Source organism: Cydia amplana, chromosome 11 (assembly GCF_948474715.1).
Source record: "Cydia amplana chromosome 11, ilCydAmpl1.1, whole genome shotgun sequence".
NCBI lineage: Eukaryota > Metazoa > Arthropoda > Insecta > Lepidoptera > Tortricidae > Cydia > Cydia amplana.
This window is the reverse complement of record NC_086079.1, coordinates 3,415,828-3,437,639: the sequence shown is the minus strand read 5'-3', so window position 1 is coordinate 3,437,639 and position 21,812 is coordinate 3,415,828. Positions and strand designations below refer to the sequence as shown.

At 38.5% G+C, this 21,812-nt stretch overlaps 2 protein-coding genes across 2 annotated transcripts in view; one reads left to right on the top strand and one right to left on the bottom strand.

Moving 5' to 3' along the window:
* LOC134652297 (serine/threonine-protein kinase SMG1) overlaps positions 1 to 21,812 on the top strand; it is a gene marked incomplete at its 5' end in the record, with an annotated part of 236,858 nt that overhangs the window by 8,616 nt on the left and 206,430 nt on the right. The window lies entirely within an intron of this gene.
* On the bottom strand, positions 273 to 20,377 carry LOC134652376 (5-hydroxytryptamine receptor 1A). The gene is made up of 5 exons (XM_063507550.1): positions 20,257 to 20,377; positions 5,369 to 5,887; positions 3,515 to 3,674; positions 1,912 to 2,082; positions 273 to 1,061 (listed from the first exon to the last, which is right to left on the bottom strand). The coding sequence occupies exons 2-5, from the start codon at positions 5,737 to 5,739 to the stop codon at positions 561 to 563; spliced, it is 1,203 nt and encodes a 400-aa protein (XP_063363620.1). The 5' UTR covers positions 5,740 to 5,887; positions 20,257 to 20,377; the 3' UTR covers positions 273 to 560.

The window sequence follows — 21,812 nt, the reverse complement described above, 5'->3', positions numbered from 1 at the left end:
ATAAGACCTAGCTAGACCGATTTTTCGCCCCCAAAAAACCCCCGTATAGCAAATTTCATCGAAATCGTTAGAGCCGTTTCCGAGATCCCCGAAATATAAATATAAATAAATAAATAAATAAACAAGAATTGCTCGTTTAAAGGTATTAGATGTATATCTACATTAACTGTCAAATTCGAAGCTTTCGATCCTAGCACGAATTTATTACACATCGAATATATTTAATGAACCTTTAGTTTACACCGTTTAAGATGATATTGAATAAAGTTAGATAGAATTAATTATATATTTTAATTTTACATCGAACAGTTTTAGCTATAATTTTATAGTTTAAACATCTCAATTTATTTAAGTGACAGAGAACCTCAGTAAGAATTTCATTATGGCAGGGAACTCATTAAAATCTATCAATAAAAATTCAACAATAAAGCTTTTATAAATTTGAGCGTAGATTCAAACAGGTACCTTAATGCGAAGGGGGTACCTAAAGTCACTAACAACTTTAAATGCTAGAAGCGTTTTACGTTTCCCACTGAACGTCTATGAACGTTTAAGATACACTACACTAGGTCGGGGCGCGTGGCGGGTCGGTGCACCGGGGTCGGGTCGGGCGCGTACGAGGGGTTCGCGTCCCCTCTCTCCTCCACGTAGCCTGCGTTCTCGATTATGCGGCACCTCGACGTGTCGGTCTCGCGCTCCACGTACAGCAGTCTCGCTGGCCGTCCTCCCATGCTTGAGAGCGCGCTAGGAGCGCTCGAACGCGTTATAGACCCTTCCCTTAGCGCCACTGAGCCTCTTTTCCTCTCCGGCGCTGGCGATCCTCTATACTCTGATGTATCTGGCCGTTTGCATCGCAGCAGCTTCACGAACGCCGCTCGGAACCCTGCGTTCTTCCACGCATATATCAGCGGGTTAATGCCCGAATTAGACATGGCCAGGGATGACGTCAACCGGTACGCGATGGGGCTGTGCAGCGTGATGACCGGCAGGGTCTGAGCGCACGCCACCACCACGAACGGCATCCAGCAAATTGAGAACGACCCCAACACTAGCAGCACCACCTGAAATTTAAAACAACAATTTATTTCCGATATAAATCGTGTGTCAACCTGTCATCGCTTCGAAACAATGGCTTTAAAATGAACGGAATATCGGTTGAATGCAATCTATCATGAAAGGCTGTCTTTCATTATTTAAAATCCATCCGTTACGTAATCAAACATGTATTTTATGTTGTTCCGAGGAAGGCAGTAAAGGTAAAGACTGGTTTTATGAAGGACTCGTAAAATTTAGGGACAGTCAGATATAACGGCAGACGTATACATTTATGTGCTGAGTCGATGTTCGAGGTGAGGTCATGTTTTGTAGATGGCGAATATTTTATTTGGTTGGCTTGGGTCATATATTTGTTCTTGCTTGTTGACCCGGATGTAGGCATGGCACGGATATGAACTTGTAGGTACGCTAAGGTGATGCGTGTTTTATTGAGTATCATATAACTTTAAAGAATTTAAACATACCTACATTTTGCATGTTTATTCCTACAATTTAATTTATCAGTAGTAAACATTTAAATGAAACCCATCTCCCTCCAGAATACGTTCAAACGCGCACTCGGAATAAAGTTCCTCCGCCCTCACTCTACAATGTATACGGTAGCTCATTTCTTCCGTTTTTTACGTCAGGAGACATCATGATACAGGAGGGGGAAGGAAATTTAGATTCGCATCTGGCCTGCGCGCCTGACCTCAGGCTACCTTCGGCAGTTCTTAAAGTCCGACTACAGCCTAGATATAAAGTACTACACTGTTGGCAACTGTCGACCACTGCGACCGACCGTGTAGTAGATGAATGGCAAATAAAAAACCAAATTGTATTAAAGGTCTTGGGAAGCTTAGTTGCCAGCCGTACCTGTATGCTCTTCCAATCGTTGGCGCCGGTCGGGCAGCACGTGTTGGCGCGCATGCGGCGCGCGTGGCACGTCGCCTCGCGCCATATCCGCCAATACAGCACGAACATCACCATCCAGATGAGGGAGAACATGGGCGCTAGGATTGACGTCGTGTACTCTTTGGGCACCACCTGGAATTGATAAACATTTACCTTAAAATGCTTTGTTGAAAGTAAATGACCACTAAATCTAAAAACATACTTTAAACCAAGGGAGTAAACTACTGTATGCTTTCATTAAAATATTTGAGTAGTAGGGTAGCAAACCCGCGCCAGAGAAATTCGGCTCATGTCGATTTCTAATAGAAAATTTGTATGCCGAAGGTTTCCAAAAATAAAGTAGGTTAAGTCTAATATGTTCATTCCCAGAGCTTTAAATCAGTCTAGTAAATAAGCCGTAAAACAGACAATTACTCGTACTTTCACATTTAAATAGATTATCATACTGATAAATCAGTCATAATCATAACGCATCTAAATGAAAATACAACGAAAAATTCTAACCTAACCTAAAATCGATAGAAAAATGAAAATGTATAGCGACATCACTACGACATTCGTTCTCCTCGTGTGATACTTCAGCCGTTTTTAAGACAAATAAAACAAGTGCATAACTCCTTAGCTTTGAACAGTAGGGTAACGATTGACGATGCTTTTAAAGTCTATCGCGCAGTTAAGCTCAGTGCCAACTCATATATTTCTCAGAGTTAATGCGACTAAGAGCCTTCCCACATAGGGAATTTGAGCAGTGAAGCGGTTGCGTTGCGATTTAACATTAAGATAGTTTGGATTCAGAACCTTAATCAGTTTTGCTTGCTGTGGTGGCACGGCAGTAATGCATTTATTCATTTTTTAAGACAGTTACCATTGGCGGGCCCCTGGGAATTCGCATACTCCACTTTGAGAAATCCTGCAGCTGCAGTAACTGAGAGAGAGAATTCTGTGCGTAGTGCTTTTATCTTCCGTGGATTAACCCGCAATCTATTATCGAAATGTGAACGTGCATTACGAGCCCTATAGAAAACAGGAGCGTATCTAATCTGCCGCATTACGCTTCGGGAACTAATATTAAAATGGTTATCGAAATAGTGTTATCGTATGTTATTAATAGACAGCGCTCGCTAGGTGATCATGGTACCACGATGATTGTAATAATAGGATATTACCATTCTGTATTAGAGTCTGTGCGGAAAGAGAAGAGTCATGAAATGTTTGGGCTCCCTTACGATCGACGACTCTTTCTCTTTCCGCTTAGACTCTATATTCTAAGTCCATACTTAAGAAGTTCTAACACTAAGTGAAATTATAAAAAAAAACCAACCCCCTGGACTACATTAAGGTATTTGCTTGTAACTCAAGATCTAGAAATCAGAGCCGGCGAAGTGAGCATACCGATTCCCGATGCCACTGAGTCCAGGCTGCGAAGCATAGTATACACAATTCTTTAACTGAAATTTAATCATTTGTCAGGGAAAAGAAAGATGGAAGTTGATGGAGGACAGTTCATCTAAATGTATGACCATCACGACTCTGTAATTAGGACCAGACACAGAAAGAGAGTTACCATATTCATCTCGCAGGCCACGCCATCGTGCCAGTCGTTCCAGAACATGGGTATACAGCTGATGCAGAGAGCCACCGACCACGTCGTGCTCATCAGAAGCCTGGTCACCAGCTTCGTCATGTAGCGGCTGTAGTGCAGGGGATGTACTATTGCTATGTACCTGCAAGTGCAGAATAACGTTAGGTTATAAATAGTTGGCAATACACTTTAGAACCGGTCTATAGGCTAAAAAAAATACGACCGATGACTATCAGGCGGAGTATCCGGTTGTTTGACATGAGAAACGAAGTTTATAGAGCCATAGCAGGTAACAGCCTAGTTTAATAGGTCACGTATTGTGGAAATATCATTTAGCGAAATAATATAGATTATAGACAAACAGCAAAATTCAGCGGATCAATAAAAATGGTACGATTTAAAAAAGTTTCAAAATACTATTTTTAAATAGATATACTATCATTACTATCCTATTAATACTTCACAAATTGATCTCATTTTAACATCCATTACTCGCAGCGCATGTCGCTCGCAGCCATATTTAGGTACGAGATGATAAGATGCACTGCGGGTGATTTCGAAATGAGATCATGGAGTGAATTTCTAATATCATACACTGGTCTGTAAAACTTTCAATCGTTGTACAAACATTCCTTACACTTTACATTATCTAAAGCCAAAAATATAGATAAAAAAAGCGGCCAAGTGCGAGTCGGACTCGCCCATGAAGGGTTCCGTATTTAGGCGATTTATGACGTATAAAAGAAAAACTACTTACTAGATCTCGTTCAAACCAATTTTCGGTGGAAGTTTACATGGTAATGTACATCATATATTTTTTTTAGTTTTATCATTCTCTTATTTTAGAAGTTACAGGGGGGGGGGGGGGACACACATTTTACCACTTTGGAAGTGTCTCTCGCGCAAACTATTCAGTTTAGAAAAAAATGATATTAGAAACCTCAATATCATTTTTGAAGACCTATCCATAGATACCCCACACGTATGGGTTTGATGAAAAAAAAAAATTTGAGTTTCAGTTCGAAGTATGGGGAACCCCAAAAATTTATTGTTTTTTTCTATTTTTGTGTGAAAATCTTAATGCGGTTCACAGAATACATCTACTTACCAAGTTTCAACAGTATAGTTCTTATAGTTTCGGAGAAAAGTGGCTGTGACATACGGACGGACAGACGGACAGACGGACAGACAGACAGACATGACGAATCTATAAGGGTTCCGTTTTTTGCCATTTGGCTACGGAACCCTAAAAAGGTGCCGTATCGCTACCGATAAATTTAGATAGGTGACTTACCTACTCGTCGCAGCGAAAATATCTTAAGCCACTAAAAGCTCTCTCAAAGGTGAAATGATAAAGAGAATTCAAATGTATATGACTTTCATACATGCGAAATTGTACCGTGAAATGAGACCCTTTGAAATTTGAAGCTACGTTTTGCAAGTTTCCTTCTAGTAAATAGTTTTACTCTTATTGCAGGCGACGTGCACACGAACTTCACTAGAATTCCTAATGCTCGGATAACAAACATACGAACCAGTACCTCGGTCACCTAAAAAAATCCCTAAGCCCTACTTGTGAGATTTGGTACAGTTTTAAGATATTATTATTTGGGGACGCTGTTTTAGAACGGCCGATAGTGATCTGATCTCTGGATTACCCATAGTTGTCATATTCCTAATGGTTGGTGTTACGTATTGTGCTTTGTAAGCGGTGGGAACAGCAACCTTGGGTTCAGTGGCATGCTGCGTACGGTTCAAGTTATAGCGTGTCACCGTTTTTGAACGACCTTTTTAGCTTTAATACCATATAAATACACGTGAGAAAAACATTCATACCTGTCTACAGCTATCGCTATGATGTTGTATATGGACGCCAGGCAGGCCAATATGATGAGTATAAATCTCATTAGACATGACCATTTGATTTTGCCGAAGTCATCATCCAGGTAGAAGACGAGGTGGTAGGGGAGGGTTAACCCCACCATCAGATCAGAGATGGCTAGGTTGAGGACGAACTGGTTGGAAACGAGGGATGAGAGCCGGCGGCTGAGGGTCACGGCCAGGATCGTGAGGGTGTTCCCACTGACGATGAGCAGCATGAGTGCTCCATCCACGATGCTCCACGGCCAGTAGTTGTACAGGTCCTGCTCCGGCGCCGCCGCCGTCGAGTTCGCCCACTCGCTCTCATTGCCGAAGATACCGTCCATAACATCGCTGGCCGCGGCCAGCCCGCTGTAGTTCGTCGTTGTGGCCGAACTTTAACACATCGCCTTAACTATTATTATCACTAGTCACATCCGGTTTTAGTCCCTCGCGCCATTGTTCCATTTGCACTCTCAGTTCCGCCGTGAACATCTGGAACAGAACAGTTAAGGTAAGAGACGGGTGTTAGTTGTAGCGCGCGCGACACTTGTGAATGCACGTCGAGTATGAACAGCGAGTCAGTATGCGGGGGCGCGTTTCTCCAACAAATTACTTCACAGCGGGGGTTAGGGCTAGTGCGCTCCACTTCTCGCGTCTGTAAATCACATTATCAACTTTTCCGAGGGTACGCGTGTCGCGGACTCGCCCATCGCCCTCGGCGATGAATTATTTATGGCCCACAACATGATCCGAAATGAGCTTTGTCTGTCTGCAGCCGAATCGATTGCTGTTCAGCTATAAATAAGTTATTCTGAGTCGAAGGTCATACAGTGGTCCATAAAGTTAGGCTACTGTTTTCATGTTTTGTAACGCATTATTAATGTCCAAGGAAAAGTCCTTGAATAGAGTTTTGTTATCGTCGATTTATTGATTGAGTTTGAAGTGTTTGTGGTTAGAGATCTACAACATGAATTGTAAACACGATGGAAAGGAAATGAAACCGTTCCATTTCGCGCAAGCACCGGTTTATTCGGTTATGCGCTAATCTCGCTCGAAAATAGCTGTTAGCGGCGTTTAATAGAGATGCCATGTAAAATGAACGTTGAAGCAGATTCTCGTACAGATATGATATTAAGTGGCATTTCGTAAGGAGCTCAGACGCGGCGCCGGCGGTAAGAAACGGACGGTCGAAGATGTTTCGGGGATTATAGGAGATACTGTTATGGATTAAGAGTACCTATCTACTGGCAACCGCCCGGCCTTTACAAAACTCGCCACTAGTCGTATTTATCTTTAATCTTCTCCGTTAATGTATTCGGGGGCGTATTGTTGGCTGAAATATTCAGTTCAGCTGAAATTGACGGTGTCAATTATAGTCTCTGACCCGGCACCCGGCTACGTTTATCTAAATTTCAAATGCGCTATGATCAAACACTGGGCGTTAATTTTAATAAGCTCTCTTATCCATCCGTTTCAGCGATAGCTAATTAAAATATTGATAAAAAATGTCTACGAATGACTGAAACTGCGTCTTTCACTGATGCCTAATTAGGATTGATCAAATTACGAGAATCGTCCATTAATTCAGAGTGGAAAAGGAATGTCCATTAAAGTTAATTTACGGAGGCAGAAATGTAGCGTGGTCGGATGCAAATTATCGTATGCGGTGCGGAAACGTATCGATTTGGGCAAGAAGGCCGTTGCAGAGTTCGATAGCCTGTTTACGATAATTCCGATTCATCGGCAACGGCGGCGGCGGTAATCGAGTCGAAAAAATGAGCGACAATTTTCGAGCTGACGGAAGAAAAATGGATTAAAGAAGATTGATTGGCTGTATAATGGATTCAGTCCGAATGACATCGCCTATTGTTCGCGTTTATATTAATGGAATGTGTAATCGACTAATCGCGCATTACAGGACCACGTGCATCCATAAGTTTGATGAATGGAATGGCAGCCATGCATAATTTGTTGAATTTGTCAATAGTTGGCAATTACTATTCCTGGATGAATACTTAAGTGGTTTGAGTTTGGTTTTCTTCTCGCGTTTATTAGCTAACTCTGGAGTGCACATTGCGCTCGTATCGTATCGTATTAGATTAGCTGCACGTGTTCAATTATTTATAGGTTTGCGGTGGGTTTCTTCGCAGCCGTCGCAAGAATATCTTTGATATAAAACGACTTTGAATTAAACAAAACAATCCTTATCTACCTGTTACGAAGCCACAAAGCTTAATTTGCGTAAATTGTTAATTGATTTCCTTTTGTTTTAATGGCTATTTGATCAACTACACTAACTACAGTATATTACAGAAAGGAAAATTGGTTTATTAGAAAATGCTTCTGATAAAGTACGGTGATATCTAGGTCAGAGTCAGGCCAAGTAAAATCACTTTCATTTTCTAATCTATAAACAATACAATGCGACTTGTCACGCACAGTGCAGTGAAACCTTCGGGATGTATGCCGGTCACAATCTGGCGTTGCGACAACGTTAGAACATCAAATGCCCTTTGGCACCTAACTAGGTGCGTATTCAAACAATTCACGCGTGCAACTATAGCCCTTATTACCTAATGTTTATTACACATAATCCCGCTATTCCGAGTTAAACAGTAGACTATATATGACCAATGACACGGCATTAATATGCAACAGCGTTCGATCACCGTGGCTAATGTTGTTTGACATTTGCGACGATACGTGCGACCTAATCTCCGCATTTTGATGCACGCCTAGTTTGGGGATGCGGTTGCAAATTGCAATGGCGTCAAATATGACAACGCCCCCAGTTCACATTTGTTACAAAGAAGAATCGGTTTCATGAAGTTTCCCCTTGCTTGATGAAGTTGCCTGAAATGTTTCATATTTCTGTTCGCAATAGTACTGGGTTAATATGAGGCGCAGGAAAAACTTAACTTGCCGTAATCCGAGACTAACGAGGTAAGGTTAATATTTAGTTGAAAGGGAAGCAGGTGACACCGGTTAATTTGTCAAGTTGATGAGTACTCGGATGGTCACGTGCAAAGGCTTTATCTCAAACGAAAAGCACTTTGGTAAAGGCCACGTAATATCAGTTTTCATATTTAGAGGATTTGGCTTATGCAACTCGGGTATTTTTGTGTTTGTCAAATCTTGTTATAGAGTTGACTTGATTATGTAAACGGAAAATGTTTGGTATCCTTAAAATTCAAGACAGAGGAAAGTCATGTTTTTCAGTGTTAGCGTGGCCCGGTTGAATTTAAGCATTTTGTTAAATTTTGCAATATACGAGTGATGTTGATGTATTGAAATTTGTTCATTGAGCGGCATGGTGTAAAAGACAGACGTATCGGAATGGAAGGATATAGTGACCGTACTGATTGTATGTCCGGTATTGTTTTGACAATGTTTTTTAAACATTATCGTTCAATCCGGCCTTACAGTGTAAATGGCAATTATCACGGATCGATGGTCTCCAAGGACGATGTTATTGTCCAATGCCCAGTCATTGTGAACACTCATTCGTGGATAATGGTATTTAGTCCGACACTGGTAATAACACCCTTCTTCTAGATAATGGGCATATGTATTCGTTTGATAGACTATTATAGCAATTACAAGGTTATAAATAAACGTTTGAAATGCCACGGTATTTTCATATGTAGAATGTAGAACATAACGTACGAGATTGTCAATATATATACTATATATGAGATAATGAAACGTTTCGCATTAAAGCAAACATAAAACGCATCTGTATCGGCCTCAATAACTTAGTATTTTATTAAGATGAGCATGTAATTACTAAAAAATGCTAATTAAAACCACTTACTCGTTTAGTTCAAATATGAGATTTCGAAATCCGTGATGATATCATTGAGGACTTCTTGAGAGCCAAGGTCCGCGAGTTACGCAAAAATTGCACTTGCAATTGTCCACAATAAGGTTAATAGTCTGTCATCGCAAAGTCAAGTTGTCGGCGTCACGGTTCACTTGGGCATTATAGGCGAGAACATCGATTTGTCCCGACGATATTGAAATTGAAAGTCAATTAAGATACTGCTATCTCGCAAATGAATGTTACATTAATTTCCTCGTATATAAATGAAGCGAAACCTCAGCAATTTTACTAGTATGAATATGTATTTATTTCATGTTATTGACGCTTAGTAATTTGCAATGAAAATGTTATAGTATCACAAAAACTATGTGACATTGATCTCCACGATAGATGTTATCATTCTTTTTTGTCGAAATCCTTGGAATTGTTATCCTAACAAATATGACACAAAGAATATTTTCGGTGGTTATTTTTGGTCACATCTTTTCAAATGTTCATAGGATCAAGATTCGTTACCGTGTTTAATGTGGTTTCGTTTTATCGTACCGCTTATGCTGCTAATCCCCAATTAGATGTGTCAGTTGGTCTGTAATCGCGTGTTTTATGAGTATGTGGGATACATGATGTAAGCAGTTTGGGACAATTGCGGTTCTTTCTGTTTCGTCAGCTAATTGATCTGATGACTCTGCGAACGCAACCGTTTAAACCTAATGATTTGTTAATTTAACAATACACTAACCCTGAAGCAAGCCTTCAGCTAGACGGTTATTTAATTAGTATTGATGGTTGTTCTCCATTGACGATTACTCGCTAACACTAACACGACATCGTGGAGACGTTTTGATTGAAATGAAGATTGTTCTTATTTTAAAACGTGACTTTATTTTAGGAGAGGGCGGGTATTCCTAACGTGTGCAGTTACACGCGATAAATCGATTTTCGCTAAGAATGGGGCGGCGGTCGTGACTAGGGTTGCCAACTATTTTTTGGTAGAATATAGTATTTTCCAGAATAGGGCATCAAAAATATAGTACATTTCAAAAAAATATGGTACTTTTAGATAAAATACTAAACATAAGTGTAACATACGTTTAATCAGAAATATAGTATTATAGCGTACTATATATTTTTCCAAAAGTATATAGTACAGAGAGCCAAAATATAGTACAATACTATATAATATAGTACGGTTGGCAACCCTAGTCGTGACGTCACGCCATAGATCCGTATCGCCTCTTGCCTCTACATCAATGCCTCGAAGGTCAGGGGCTCGGGGTCACTAGCCATTTATCAGCAGACACGGATCCATGTCGGAATTTTAGACAGTTTGTTTTGCGGACAGGGGTAATTTGTGATCTTGAAAACGAAGTGTTTGTCCTGATAAGGTAGAGAAACTGTTGAGACTTGAACGTTTAGAACTCTCATCGCGTTTTGGCGGGAACTGAATGTATCCCAAGCACGCTTGTTCGCGATCCGAAGGCCGTTGGAAAGGGCCCGGCGGAACATAAAAACTTTCTTGTGTCCCAAATGGACTCTGAAATTCCGTTGATGTCATGTGACTAACTTTCTTCCATCTATACCAGCTTCGTATAAAGCTATCTATTTCCAATTTGTTTTGAAAATTGACTGCCACCGCTTTTATCCTCCGGAAATTGAGTTATATGATCCTTCCGAATATTGTAAGAGAAAAATAACCTTATTAACCCTAAACCCTAAAGCAAATTAGAATCATCAACGAATTTCCACGTTTCTTACCAACTACGGCACCACGAAATTCTTGATTTACTTTCTTCTTCATTCGTTACTGTTATTGGTTTTGGTGATGTGTCAGATATCAGTTTTGTTTGTTGTAGCACTTGTAGCTATTTGAGATATTACAGTACTTTACTTTATTAGAATAACTTTCACCGCTTTAAATTACAGTTGTTGTTTCAATGGGGGCTTAGAGAAAAAGGACTCTTTCTTGGTAAACAATAAACCGCAAACCTAAAAAGTAACATACGGTTTCGATTGCTTATCGCCTCGGCGTTCGGATGGAAACGACAAATAAAAGGGTACTATTGCAATCACTGCGGTAGCGGAAAACGCTACTCATTTATATATACCTCTCCATTGTACTCGTTCCATCCCACAAGGCAATCGTAAACGCCTGTATCACGTACATTGTGTGCTTAAGGTGACGGTAGAGGTGGGTAAATTTTCAGATTCTGTCAATTTACCCCATTTCACACACAAGCGCACTTCACGCACACTACCTCACTTTACTGGGACAGGTCATTGACCCATCAAGTTTTTTTAAGATTGCGTTTTGAGTTTAGTGTTAACCACTGACCTCTTTTGAGGAACAGAAACTGTAAAAACGTTCCATTGAAAGAAGAAAGAGAAACAATACATTAAATCTTGCTCTCCTTGTCTGTTCATGTCACACGTGACGTATTTAAATTCTAATTTAATTCATTTGATTGTTAACTATTTTCTGCATATTATGGCTTTGTCGAGATACGCGTTTTGTAAAGTTAAACCGAATAAACCCAGATGTCATTAAGTCAGATGTAAAATGTTATTTACTACTCTATACGGTTATTCATAAGGCGAAAAATCAATTCAATTAAAAATTTAAATAAATAAAGTTTCGGCAGGGTGGAAATTTAATTAAGGCCGACAAAATAAAATTTAATAATATATGTCGGCTGATGTACCCCTAAGATCTTTACAGATTTACTTGTACGAGTATCTTATATTCGCTATTTATTTTGCTATTAAATTTATAAAATTAAAATAAATAATTAAATATTATACTGGCATTCCACCGCTATTATTTCAGTGCTGAACTGATTATCTTCGATCGTAGCCTTGATGATGTAGTTGTACTTACACTTACGGCGGTAGGAGCGGCAATGAACTCCGCGCAGCGTAGAACGAGAGGTGCGTTGGGATAAGTGCATATACATATAATTCTTCGTGCGTCTGTCTGTCTGTCCGTCCGTCTGTCACAGTCTATTTTCTCCGAAACTACTGGACCAATTCAGTTGAAATTTGGCACACATATGTAAATTTGGCACACAAATGTAAATTTGTGACCCAAAGATGGACGTGTAACGTAAATAAAATGTATTTTAGAGAATTTGAAATACGGTAGCCATTTTTGGGGGGGGTAAATGAAAAAATTAAAAAATATGTTTTTTAAACTATATAGTGTTACATATCAAATAAAAGAGCTCATTGTAAGAATCTCAAACATAACTTTTTTTATAATTTTAGGATTAATAGTTCAGCAGTTATTCATGAAAATAAGCAAAAAATGATCATTCTCCGCCCACTTTCTCCGAAACAACTGGATCTAAAATTTTGAAAAAAATACACAAAGTAGTTCTTTACCTATATATGTCAGGAAAATCTATAAGAAATGTGCAGTCAAGCGTGAGACAGACTTAATATACGGAACCCTTAGAATGCGAGTCCGACTCGCACTTGTTTTTGTTTAGCTCTTATTAGGATTAAGTAGTTTTATGAGTGAAAAAAGAAGTTTTTTGTTTTATGTGCCCGCGTTATTGCCGATCGATTGTGTTTTAAACGATAATTAGACAAAAAAACTTGTTTTTCACCCAACGAATATAGATCCCCATGACACATCTTCCAAGTCGCCTTTGGATAGGCTTAATTTTAAAAATAATTGAAATAATGTTCTATATCATTCATACTTGCAAAAAAAGACTAAAAATAATTTACGTGACCAATGCTTATTATTAGTAAATATCTTACAATTTAATATCTGATATATCACACGATACAAAAAAATGGCCGCAAAGTTAAAAGTTTATTTATTTACGTTACTAGTCCATCTTTGGATCACCGACTCTTTGTCATATGTGAAAAATGTGTACCAAATTTCAATTGAATTAGTCTATTAGGGGCAGACACACGAGTGATCTTAAAAGGGATTTTTTTCTTGAATGATTTGTATGTACTTACCCCAACGCACCTCACGTTCCACGCGGCGCAGCGTAATCAGTAAGTACCTAATAATTAGTGTCCGACCGAAACACAAATTTCTGTATATATAAATATTGTTGTCCTACTTGCTCGCCAACTTTTGGTCTTTGTCACATAGTTTAGTTTCATAATACGAAGTACTATTTCGTATGTTTCGGCCAGGCCGAAAGATTCGGCCGTTTTTTGGCCGAAACCGAAACTACGGCCGAAACATGATTTTATGGCCGAAACCGAAACCGAAACCGAATCTTCGGTCGGACACTACGAATAATCACAATGGTCTTAAGTACCACAGACCCTACTGTCGCTTAAGTCCTTTATGCCAATCTCTGCCTATTAGAACTTATAAAAAAAAAGAAACCGAGTAATTATATCCAACTACCGAACCTGCTTACAAATTTTCTCGAGATATTTGAGAAATGTGATATGCAAAGGAGAACATTCGAACAAACGAAAGTATTTTTGCCCAAGCTGAAACGGAGACCTTCGCCTACGCTCGGTCAGTGATAGTTTAGGTACAGTCAGCTGCAGGTCACCCCTGCATAGAAGATTGTATGCAGGGGTGGTACCTTTTCTCTGCAGCTGACTGTACACCTATAAAAAATTGTTGTACCTGCTGCAATTTTATACCGGTACCGTACTTTATATTTCAACAGGTATAGTACCTTCAAAACGAAGCGGTATTGATAAATAATAACGGTACCGTACCGCCTATAAATAATAATAATAATTCAGCCTATATACAGGGTGGTCCAAACCTTGACGTCCAAAAATTTTTTTTTAGATTCCTCACGTCGTGGGCTATCAGAATATACCCCATGTATGTTAGCCGATTTTTCGTAGTTATCGAGTTATGATTTTTTTTTACTTTTAACTTTTCATATGAAATTCCGGGGTTCCCATACAGAGTGGCTAAAAAATAACTGCATTCCGTTGCCAGGGAGGTGTTGGGATTATACTGAGCAACTTTTATTATGGGACCAACCCCGAAATCGCGAAAAAAAAATTGGCTTTTTATACATTTTGGCTAGTCCATTTTCTATGGAAGGGTAATTTTTTTTCGCGGTTTCGGGGTTGGCCCCATTGTAAAAGTTGCTCAGTATAATCCCAAAACCCCGGAATTTCATAGGAATAAGAATAAGAATAGAATAAGAATAAGAATTGTTTATTGCCACATACATGAACATAAAATAGAGTTAGAATTACTTACATAATAAAATAAAACAGTTGTTATCATATACAAAACAAAAGTGAGAAGATCTTTGTATTAGGCACAGGGTTCCAGTCTCAGCGTGTGCCGGGCCTAGGTGCCCGGCGCTGGTTTTCAGACCGGTCCCAGACTAAGGACGGTTGGAGAATATTACCTACATAGGAAAAGTTAAAAGCTTAAAAAATCATAACTTGAAAACTACGAAAAATCGGCTAACATACATATGGGGTACATTATGATAGCCCACGATTTTTGGACGTCACGGTTTGGACCACCCTGTATAGACAATAATCTCAACGCTAGCCCAATGCGGATTGGGGACTTCACACACAGCTTTGAATTTCTTCGCAAATGTATGCACTGAAAAGCCACCGAAAAGCTAGTGGTAAATATCAAATGATATTTCGTACATAAGTTCCGAAAAACTCATTGGTACGAGCCAGGATACCAATGAGTTTTTCCTTACCGCTTATACCGTAAAGAAATAATGCAGTCTCTGCTTTGCACGATTATTGTGTGGACATAATTCTTATAATCACCGAAACATACATACCTCTACGCACAGAATGTCATTGAAATAAAACATTGTTTTTTATAGTAAATTAATATAACATTCGATTTATACACATAACAATAAGCAGGCCAGGCCGCAGCGATATTGGCCTGTAAGCTTCATCTCGGTCTCCAAATCCGCAAAACTCGCTGGTACTAAATGCTGGTCTTGCCGTTATTAATTATCTTGATTCTTGAAGATTATCAGAACAGCACGTTACGTAATCGCATACATAGACGGAATGAACGTCAACAAAGTAGGTGTAGACACTGCAAGTCTTTAGGTATTAAACGAATTACGCTTCGTATTAATAGATGAGTAATATTTAAATGAACATATAATATTCTCTAACATAAATACAAGATTACAATTAATTGACATCAAAAGTCATTGACGTACAGAAGTCATATACATTTTTATAATGACACAAAATTGATACCAGCATAATGAAAATCAATCCCAATCAGTAAAACGAGTCTTTAAACTTTTTTCATTTTAAGCGGGTTTTGAAGGAACAAGTTACTTAAATTCGATTGTAATCGTATTGTTTTAGGATAATTTACTGCTGTTTTCGACCGTTACGACCCGTAAATAACAACAACTCACATTTAAAATTTGACTGGAGCTCGACGTGATTATATTTATTTACCCTATTTTATGAAATACAATTTATCTACTGGTATACATTTTCGTATGCGTATATGATGAAATGTCTTTATTATTTATACATCGTTGTCTGAGTACCCACAACACAAGCTTTCTTGAGCTTACCGTGGGGCTTAGTCAATTTGTGTAATAATGTCCTATAATATTTATTATTTATTATTATTATTATTAATGTCAAAAACGAGCTATGACGACGTACACGTCTACTTCGATCCAAGGCCAGCGGCCATCTGACTCGAAGAAGAATTTTGAGTGATGTCGTCAATGTATGGAAATTGTACGAAAGTTTACATTTGGGATTGAATTTCTGTGTTGTATTTGTGAGTAAAAATATAAGTAGATAATAATTTGCTAGTTTAGTTATCTAGCTTTCAAAATCACACAACAACTCAATTACTGTTAAAGGCAAAACTGTAATGCGTGTTGCTCAAACGAAACTCCATATTTTGATTTTTGGATACTTTTAGTGTCGATTTGTAGAGAATTACAGCAAATAAAAAATATTATGCCGTGAAGAGCCGGTACACGGCTTCTTCGTGAACAAATTTACGTATAATTTAATGCAGTTATTAAACATTTCTTGAACAAATTGATTGCATAAAGTGAGCTCTAAATCGAAAACGTCATATACCGTCCCCTTAATCATGAATGCTCGTAGTCTCCTTTTGATATCAGGCATTTGTCCCACATTAACAGTGTTTATTACAAAATACGCATATAAAATTATGCTAAATCGCAGGTCATCAAGAACAATTATTTCACAAAACTACGCAACCGTTAATTTGTGTAATATAATGTTATGTAAAATAATGTTAATAATAAATCAAAATGATTACTTAAATCTTGATGTTTTGGCAGACTTATAGTTTAAGTTAGCTGTTATGTTATTATTAACTCGCTGTATTGTTTAGGCCCTAGACTGTGATTGTTTATAAAGCTTGTACTCCCACCGTACTTCTCAAGATAGTTAGTTGTTTGCAGATCACAATTTATCGCCAGCCGGTATAGTTTACGTGGCGGAGTTACCGCCAACTTTGCCCGCACTGTTGACTTTGACTTTGACTCGATTACCTCTGTTGTTGTTTAATGTTACGTGTTGTTTATCGCTTTTAGTTTTATCAGTTTTATTACAGTCGATTGCATATTTGCAGTCGTGCTTGAAACTTCTATCGTTATTATCGTCTGATATATTCTCCGGTTGCTATGTACAATTTGTTAGATTATCGTACATTGGCGTGTCTGCTGCAAATTTAATGCTAAAATTCTCCAGTATTTCTACATGTGTGAAATAATAGCTGCTAACTTCACTGGAAACAAAGACAATCTCGTCTGCGTTGTGCATTGAAATGAAAGTTTTCTGTTAAAGTTGACCAGGGAAGCGAGAAGCAGAGCGTGGGGAATACCAGACGCCGTGTTTGATTGCGCGCATTCATTCGAAAAGCTTTAAACAACAGAGTTCGATAGAAAAACATTATGAGCGGCCGCGGAATTATCCTACACTTTTTAAATATATACTTGGACTGTTTAAGAAAATCGTTTTAAACATAGCAGTCATTCAAAAAACAAATTACTAACGAAATTGATCGTGTATAACCAAACACTTTATTTCAAATTAAGTGTTTGTGCGTGATTTTGATTGCGTGATGTTCATTAATGTAACGTTAACAAGGAGCTGTTTAGGCACACATGATTGATTTGTTTGAAGCTAACGCCCAATTAAGCCCTTTTGTATTAAATTTACCAAATCACACGTTGAATTTTGAAATTGCATTTCAGTATCGAACTGATTCAAAATTTCCAATTCACTAATTTAGCAATTTTTAAACATAGGTGCAGCAATTTAATCACCAGATTTGAAATAAAATAAAATATTTCATCAATCATTTGAATCTGCAAAAAACATCACAAAACATTTAACGATTGAAATAGCATATGCAGTTGTGCACATTTCACAATAAACGTTTCGTATATTCTGGTCGCAAATTCTATTACAAATGCGGTCATAAAATATCGATATCGTATATCTTCGTTCAACAGTTAACCTACATTTCCTCATCAAGATGAAAGGCAAAGGTTGGACGACGTAGAGACACCTACATGACTATCTGAACTGTATTAGAATCGATTTACGATAGACGAGGAATCCAGTGCATATTAAACTATCCGCTCCCTAGACGCTACCTCCCACACCGTTTACTGTGCTCCCTCCACATGTAATACTTGCTTCTTTCGAGATTTCTTATGTTATCTTTTCACCTTTGCGCATATATATATCTCAATATTTTGTATCTCCTGCTATTTTAATTGACAATCACTACATAGTATAAGACAAAGTCGCTTCCCGCTGCCTGTCTGTATGTATGCTTAGATCTTTAAACCTACGCAACGGATTTTGATTTTTTTAATAGATAGAGTGATATAAGAAGGAAGGTTTATGTATAATTTGTTAACCCGTGCGAAGCCGGGGCGGGTCGTTAGTAACTTATATGTGCAGTTCTAATTAGTTCAACCGTTAAAGAGGTTTAAATTTAAAACTCCCTACAAACTTCTTTATGTCGGGGTTAAATGGGAACGATCGTGGTTTATAGCCTGTAAAACGCTTCTGGGCCGTAACGGATTTACTGACCCGCCAATAAATACCGATTCCTATAGAGATGTAATTCTATTTATTACCTTTGCTCTTTGTGGCGGCTAAAGGGATTTTAAACAACAGTTGCTCTTATGACTCATCACATTATAAGAGTAAAATATTCATATAGTCAGCAAGTGCCATTGGATAGAAAATTAGAAAGTATAGCTAAGCAATTTTACGAATTGCTCTCTAGGGCAATTTGTTTTAATGGGATTGATAAACCGAAATAGGCTAGCGCCGCGCCCGATGCCTTGTCGTCCACTCGATTGAAGTGATACCAAATTTAATAAGATCATAGTGACTATAATCCACGCGGAATGTTGAAACATGAATTTATTTGCTTTATTGGAGAAACAATAGAATGTCACAGGGTAAGTAGATTACATTGTTACGTATATTATTGAAAATATCTGGGTGACCGAGCTCGGAAAACATATAAAAACTCGAAAATGTGCGTTTTCCCAGAGATAAGACCTAGCTAGATCGATTTTTCGCCCCCGAAAACCCCCATATAGCAAATTTCATCGAAATCGTTAGAGCCGTTTCCGAGATCCCTGAAATATATATATAAATAAATAAATAAATATATAAATAAACAAGAATTGCTCGTTTAAAGGTATTAGATGAACACTTACTTCCTTAAACAGTCTCGCTAAAACATACTTAAAATAAACGGACTTAAATAACTGACAAGTATTTTTACATACAACGTATTATATAGCTTTGAAAGAAGTAATTACCTGTCCATTACCAAAGCACATAATGCTCAGAATCGTAATAAATTATCGTCGGATTAGGTTAAGAAACAGTTAAGTGCCTACACAAAGACGCCAAATCCTTAGCTAAATTCAGAAACATTGTATGAAGAGGTCTGTGCAGACTTTGTACACAGGCTCAGGATAATCTCGGGGAAAAAATAAAACTATTTGCGGAAACAGCGCAAGTCGAGAAATAGGCGCTAACGACCTTTCAACTTAATTAATTAAGCAAAGTTCTTCAGATACTAAGGCTTAACTTTAATCTGATCAGTTGAATTGGGAGTAACTAACGATGAGTTGAGTCAGAGTTAGTTTTCCTAAGATTGTTGTTTCAGCCGAGGTTCAAATAAGTCAGAGCTCAGTCAAGACTTACTATACTGGAGTAAGTTTTTGATTGGTTTTGTTCCCCTGGATAATCCATTCTTCGTTACGAGTATCCCTCGAACTCGAATTGATCAATATAATTGCCCGCGCCCTTCAATTATATTCGACATTCATATTGAACACCATACTCAACAAAACAATTTTGCCAGAAATAATTTTTGCCTTTGGGCTTTGGCATCCCCCGTTTTTGTATATCGTAGGAATTTCGATTTCCGTAGCAATTCAATTTTCTTGCGCTTTGTCAAAACATAAGCCTTTAGACGAAACAAATATGAAGTAAAAGGAACGTAGGCGTGCGAAAGCAGTCTTATACCTAAATATTTAATGAATAGGTATATATTGGCGGCTGGTGGGTTTACAAATTGGGTTTTAGCGTCCACTATACTTATAGATTTTTTATCGGATATAAAATCTAATATTCACCATAATTGAATCCCTCAGATGATATTCCCTTCGAAACGGGCAGTTACATAAGTGGGGGTGGAGACTTGGCCGAAGGCTTACGTAAGGCCGGTTGGCGGGCTCACCGCGGTCCCACAGCTGACTCGGTGTCTACTTAGTTTTAATTCGCACTTTGCATATCGGAATCTACCCCGCTCGTATCATTCGGCAAATGGCAAAAGACTACAGCTCGTTAAGCGAGGGTGTGGAATTTAATGAGTTTCAATTTGCACTATCCGTGTTTGTTTGCTATATGTTTAAACTGTGTCCGAGTTTAATTGGAGTCCTTCGAGCGTGTGTCAATATGGTGATCGTGGAAGGACGCCCTCGACAGCTCCGCAAATAATGGTGTAGTGGGCATTGTCCGGTCCGCGTCGTGATTTCCTCGCGTCAATATTTACCTTAGCAACGACGTCGCCATTGGCGGAACGATGCAACCAAATTTCACTTTCCCGCCAAAACAATTCACCACATCAATCCTACATCATACTGTAACACCCAATTTATACAAAAAGCACTTGGTAAGTTATTTTTAATAGCGGTCGCAAATTTTCCGACGGTAACGTTGTGGATACTGCCTGAAGGGCCGCAGACAAACGCTCGCGTCGGCAGCCGGCACGCAACTAACTGTGGATGTGGAAGCCGGCGCCACGCGACGCCCTAACTCAAATTCCGAGGCCTCTAACAGGCATTAGTGGAGTGGACTAAGCATCAGTGGCAAAGGTCATGGTTTTTGCTAGGATAATCTGAACATATGTCATTATTTTGTTTGAGGGATACGAACGGAGCATATGTCATTATTCTGTTTGCGAAATACGAACGGATTAGTGGAGCGCGCGACGGTTTTAAGAGGAATTTACGGCGAAAGTGGGTCACTGTCAGCTGCATAGGAATCCTGCTAACGAACTTCTTAATAGTTAAAGTTTGACGTAAATAATTAGTGCAAGCGCAATTATTCCTTTGGATCCTGAAATTCCTGAATTATCTTCATGAAATTTTAAGTTTCTCACGGACATAAATTGCGGCAAGCAGTGGTTTATGGAGCTCGGTTGATGCTAACTTAGTTATTTCACTGCGGTCTGCGGATTAGTCATTTAAATAATCTGGATATATGATGTCGTTTCTTCTTTAAGTCTTGTTTTTTGGCCGTAAAATTGTTATGGCTCTCTGGTTAATATTTTTATGTACCTATGGATTGTATGATTATTTGTTTAAGAAGACGCTATTATTTTTTGTAAATTATAAAGTCTCGTTGTTTTCCCGCGCAAGGGGTCGGAAATAATTTTGGAAGTCGAGCCATTTACGTCAGTGGATGACTTGGAGACTTGGAAACAATCGAACATCGCGGAGGAGTGAAATATGCAAATGTAATCGGCCTGACGGGACTTATTAAAGCTGATTATACCCTCGGGAGATTGTAAGACTTTTGTGAATAATCTTTGAATAATATTGTCTTCGTTTACCGCGATAGTTACTCATAAAATAAAACTATTAAATCTATAAATAAAATTGGTGCTAAGTTTCTCGAATGTTTACATTAAAATACATAATGGTCGCTGCGTTTTTAAAAACCGACATATGCTGGATCTTTTAAAACCGAAACGAAACCATGAAAACATTACGTAAGGTTTCCTTTCCGAATGTTTTAGAGACTTTATATATACTGATGTCAAGTATTTGATAATTAAGGTACTTATGTAAATTTCAAGTTTGTAAAATATCTTAAATATGTGTTGTGAAAAACCAGCATAATTAACGAAGTCCCTGAACTGCCGTCCTACAACTGTTACGGTGTCATGTCTAGATAATACAAAACTTGTACTACAACAAATCCTTGACCTACGAAGTTAAAATTCATGTTTATGTCATCCACAATTGATGCAATTTCTTTCGTAAAACTTAGTGCCGAGTCATGTGATGAGATTAAATATCTAGTAGACCTCGGACACCCTTCACC

Coding starts and splice junctions, on each gene's coding strand:
- LOC134652376 (XM_063507550.1), bottom strand. CDS start 5,739: ATGGACGGTATCTTCGGCAATGAGAGCGAGTGGGCGAACTCGACGGCG. Junction 2,083..3,514: donor TGGCCTGCGAGATGAATATG/GTAACTCTCTTT, acceptor TATCAATTCCAG/GTGGTGCCCAAAGAGTACAC. Junction 1,062..1,911: donor ACGATTGGAAGAGCATACAG/GTACGGCTGGCA, acceptor TTTAAATTTCAG/GTGGTGCTGCTAGTGTTGGG.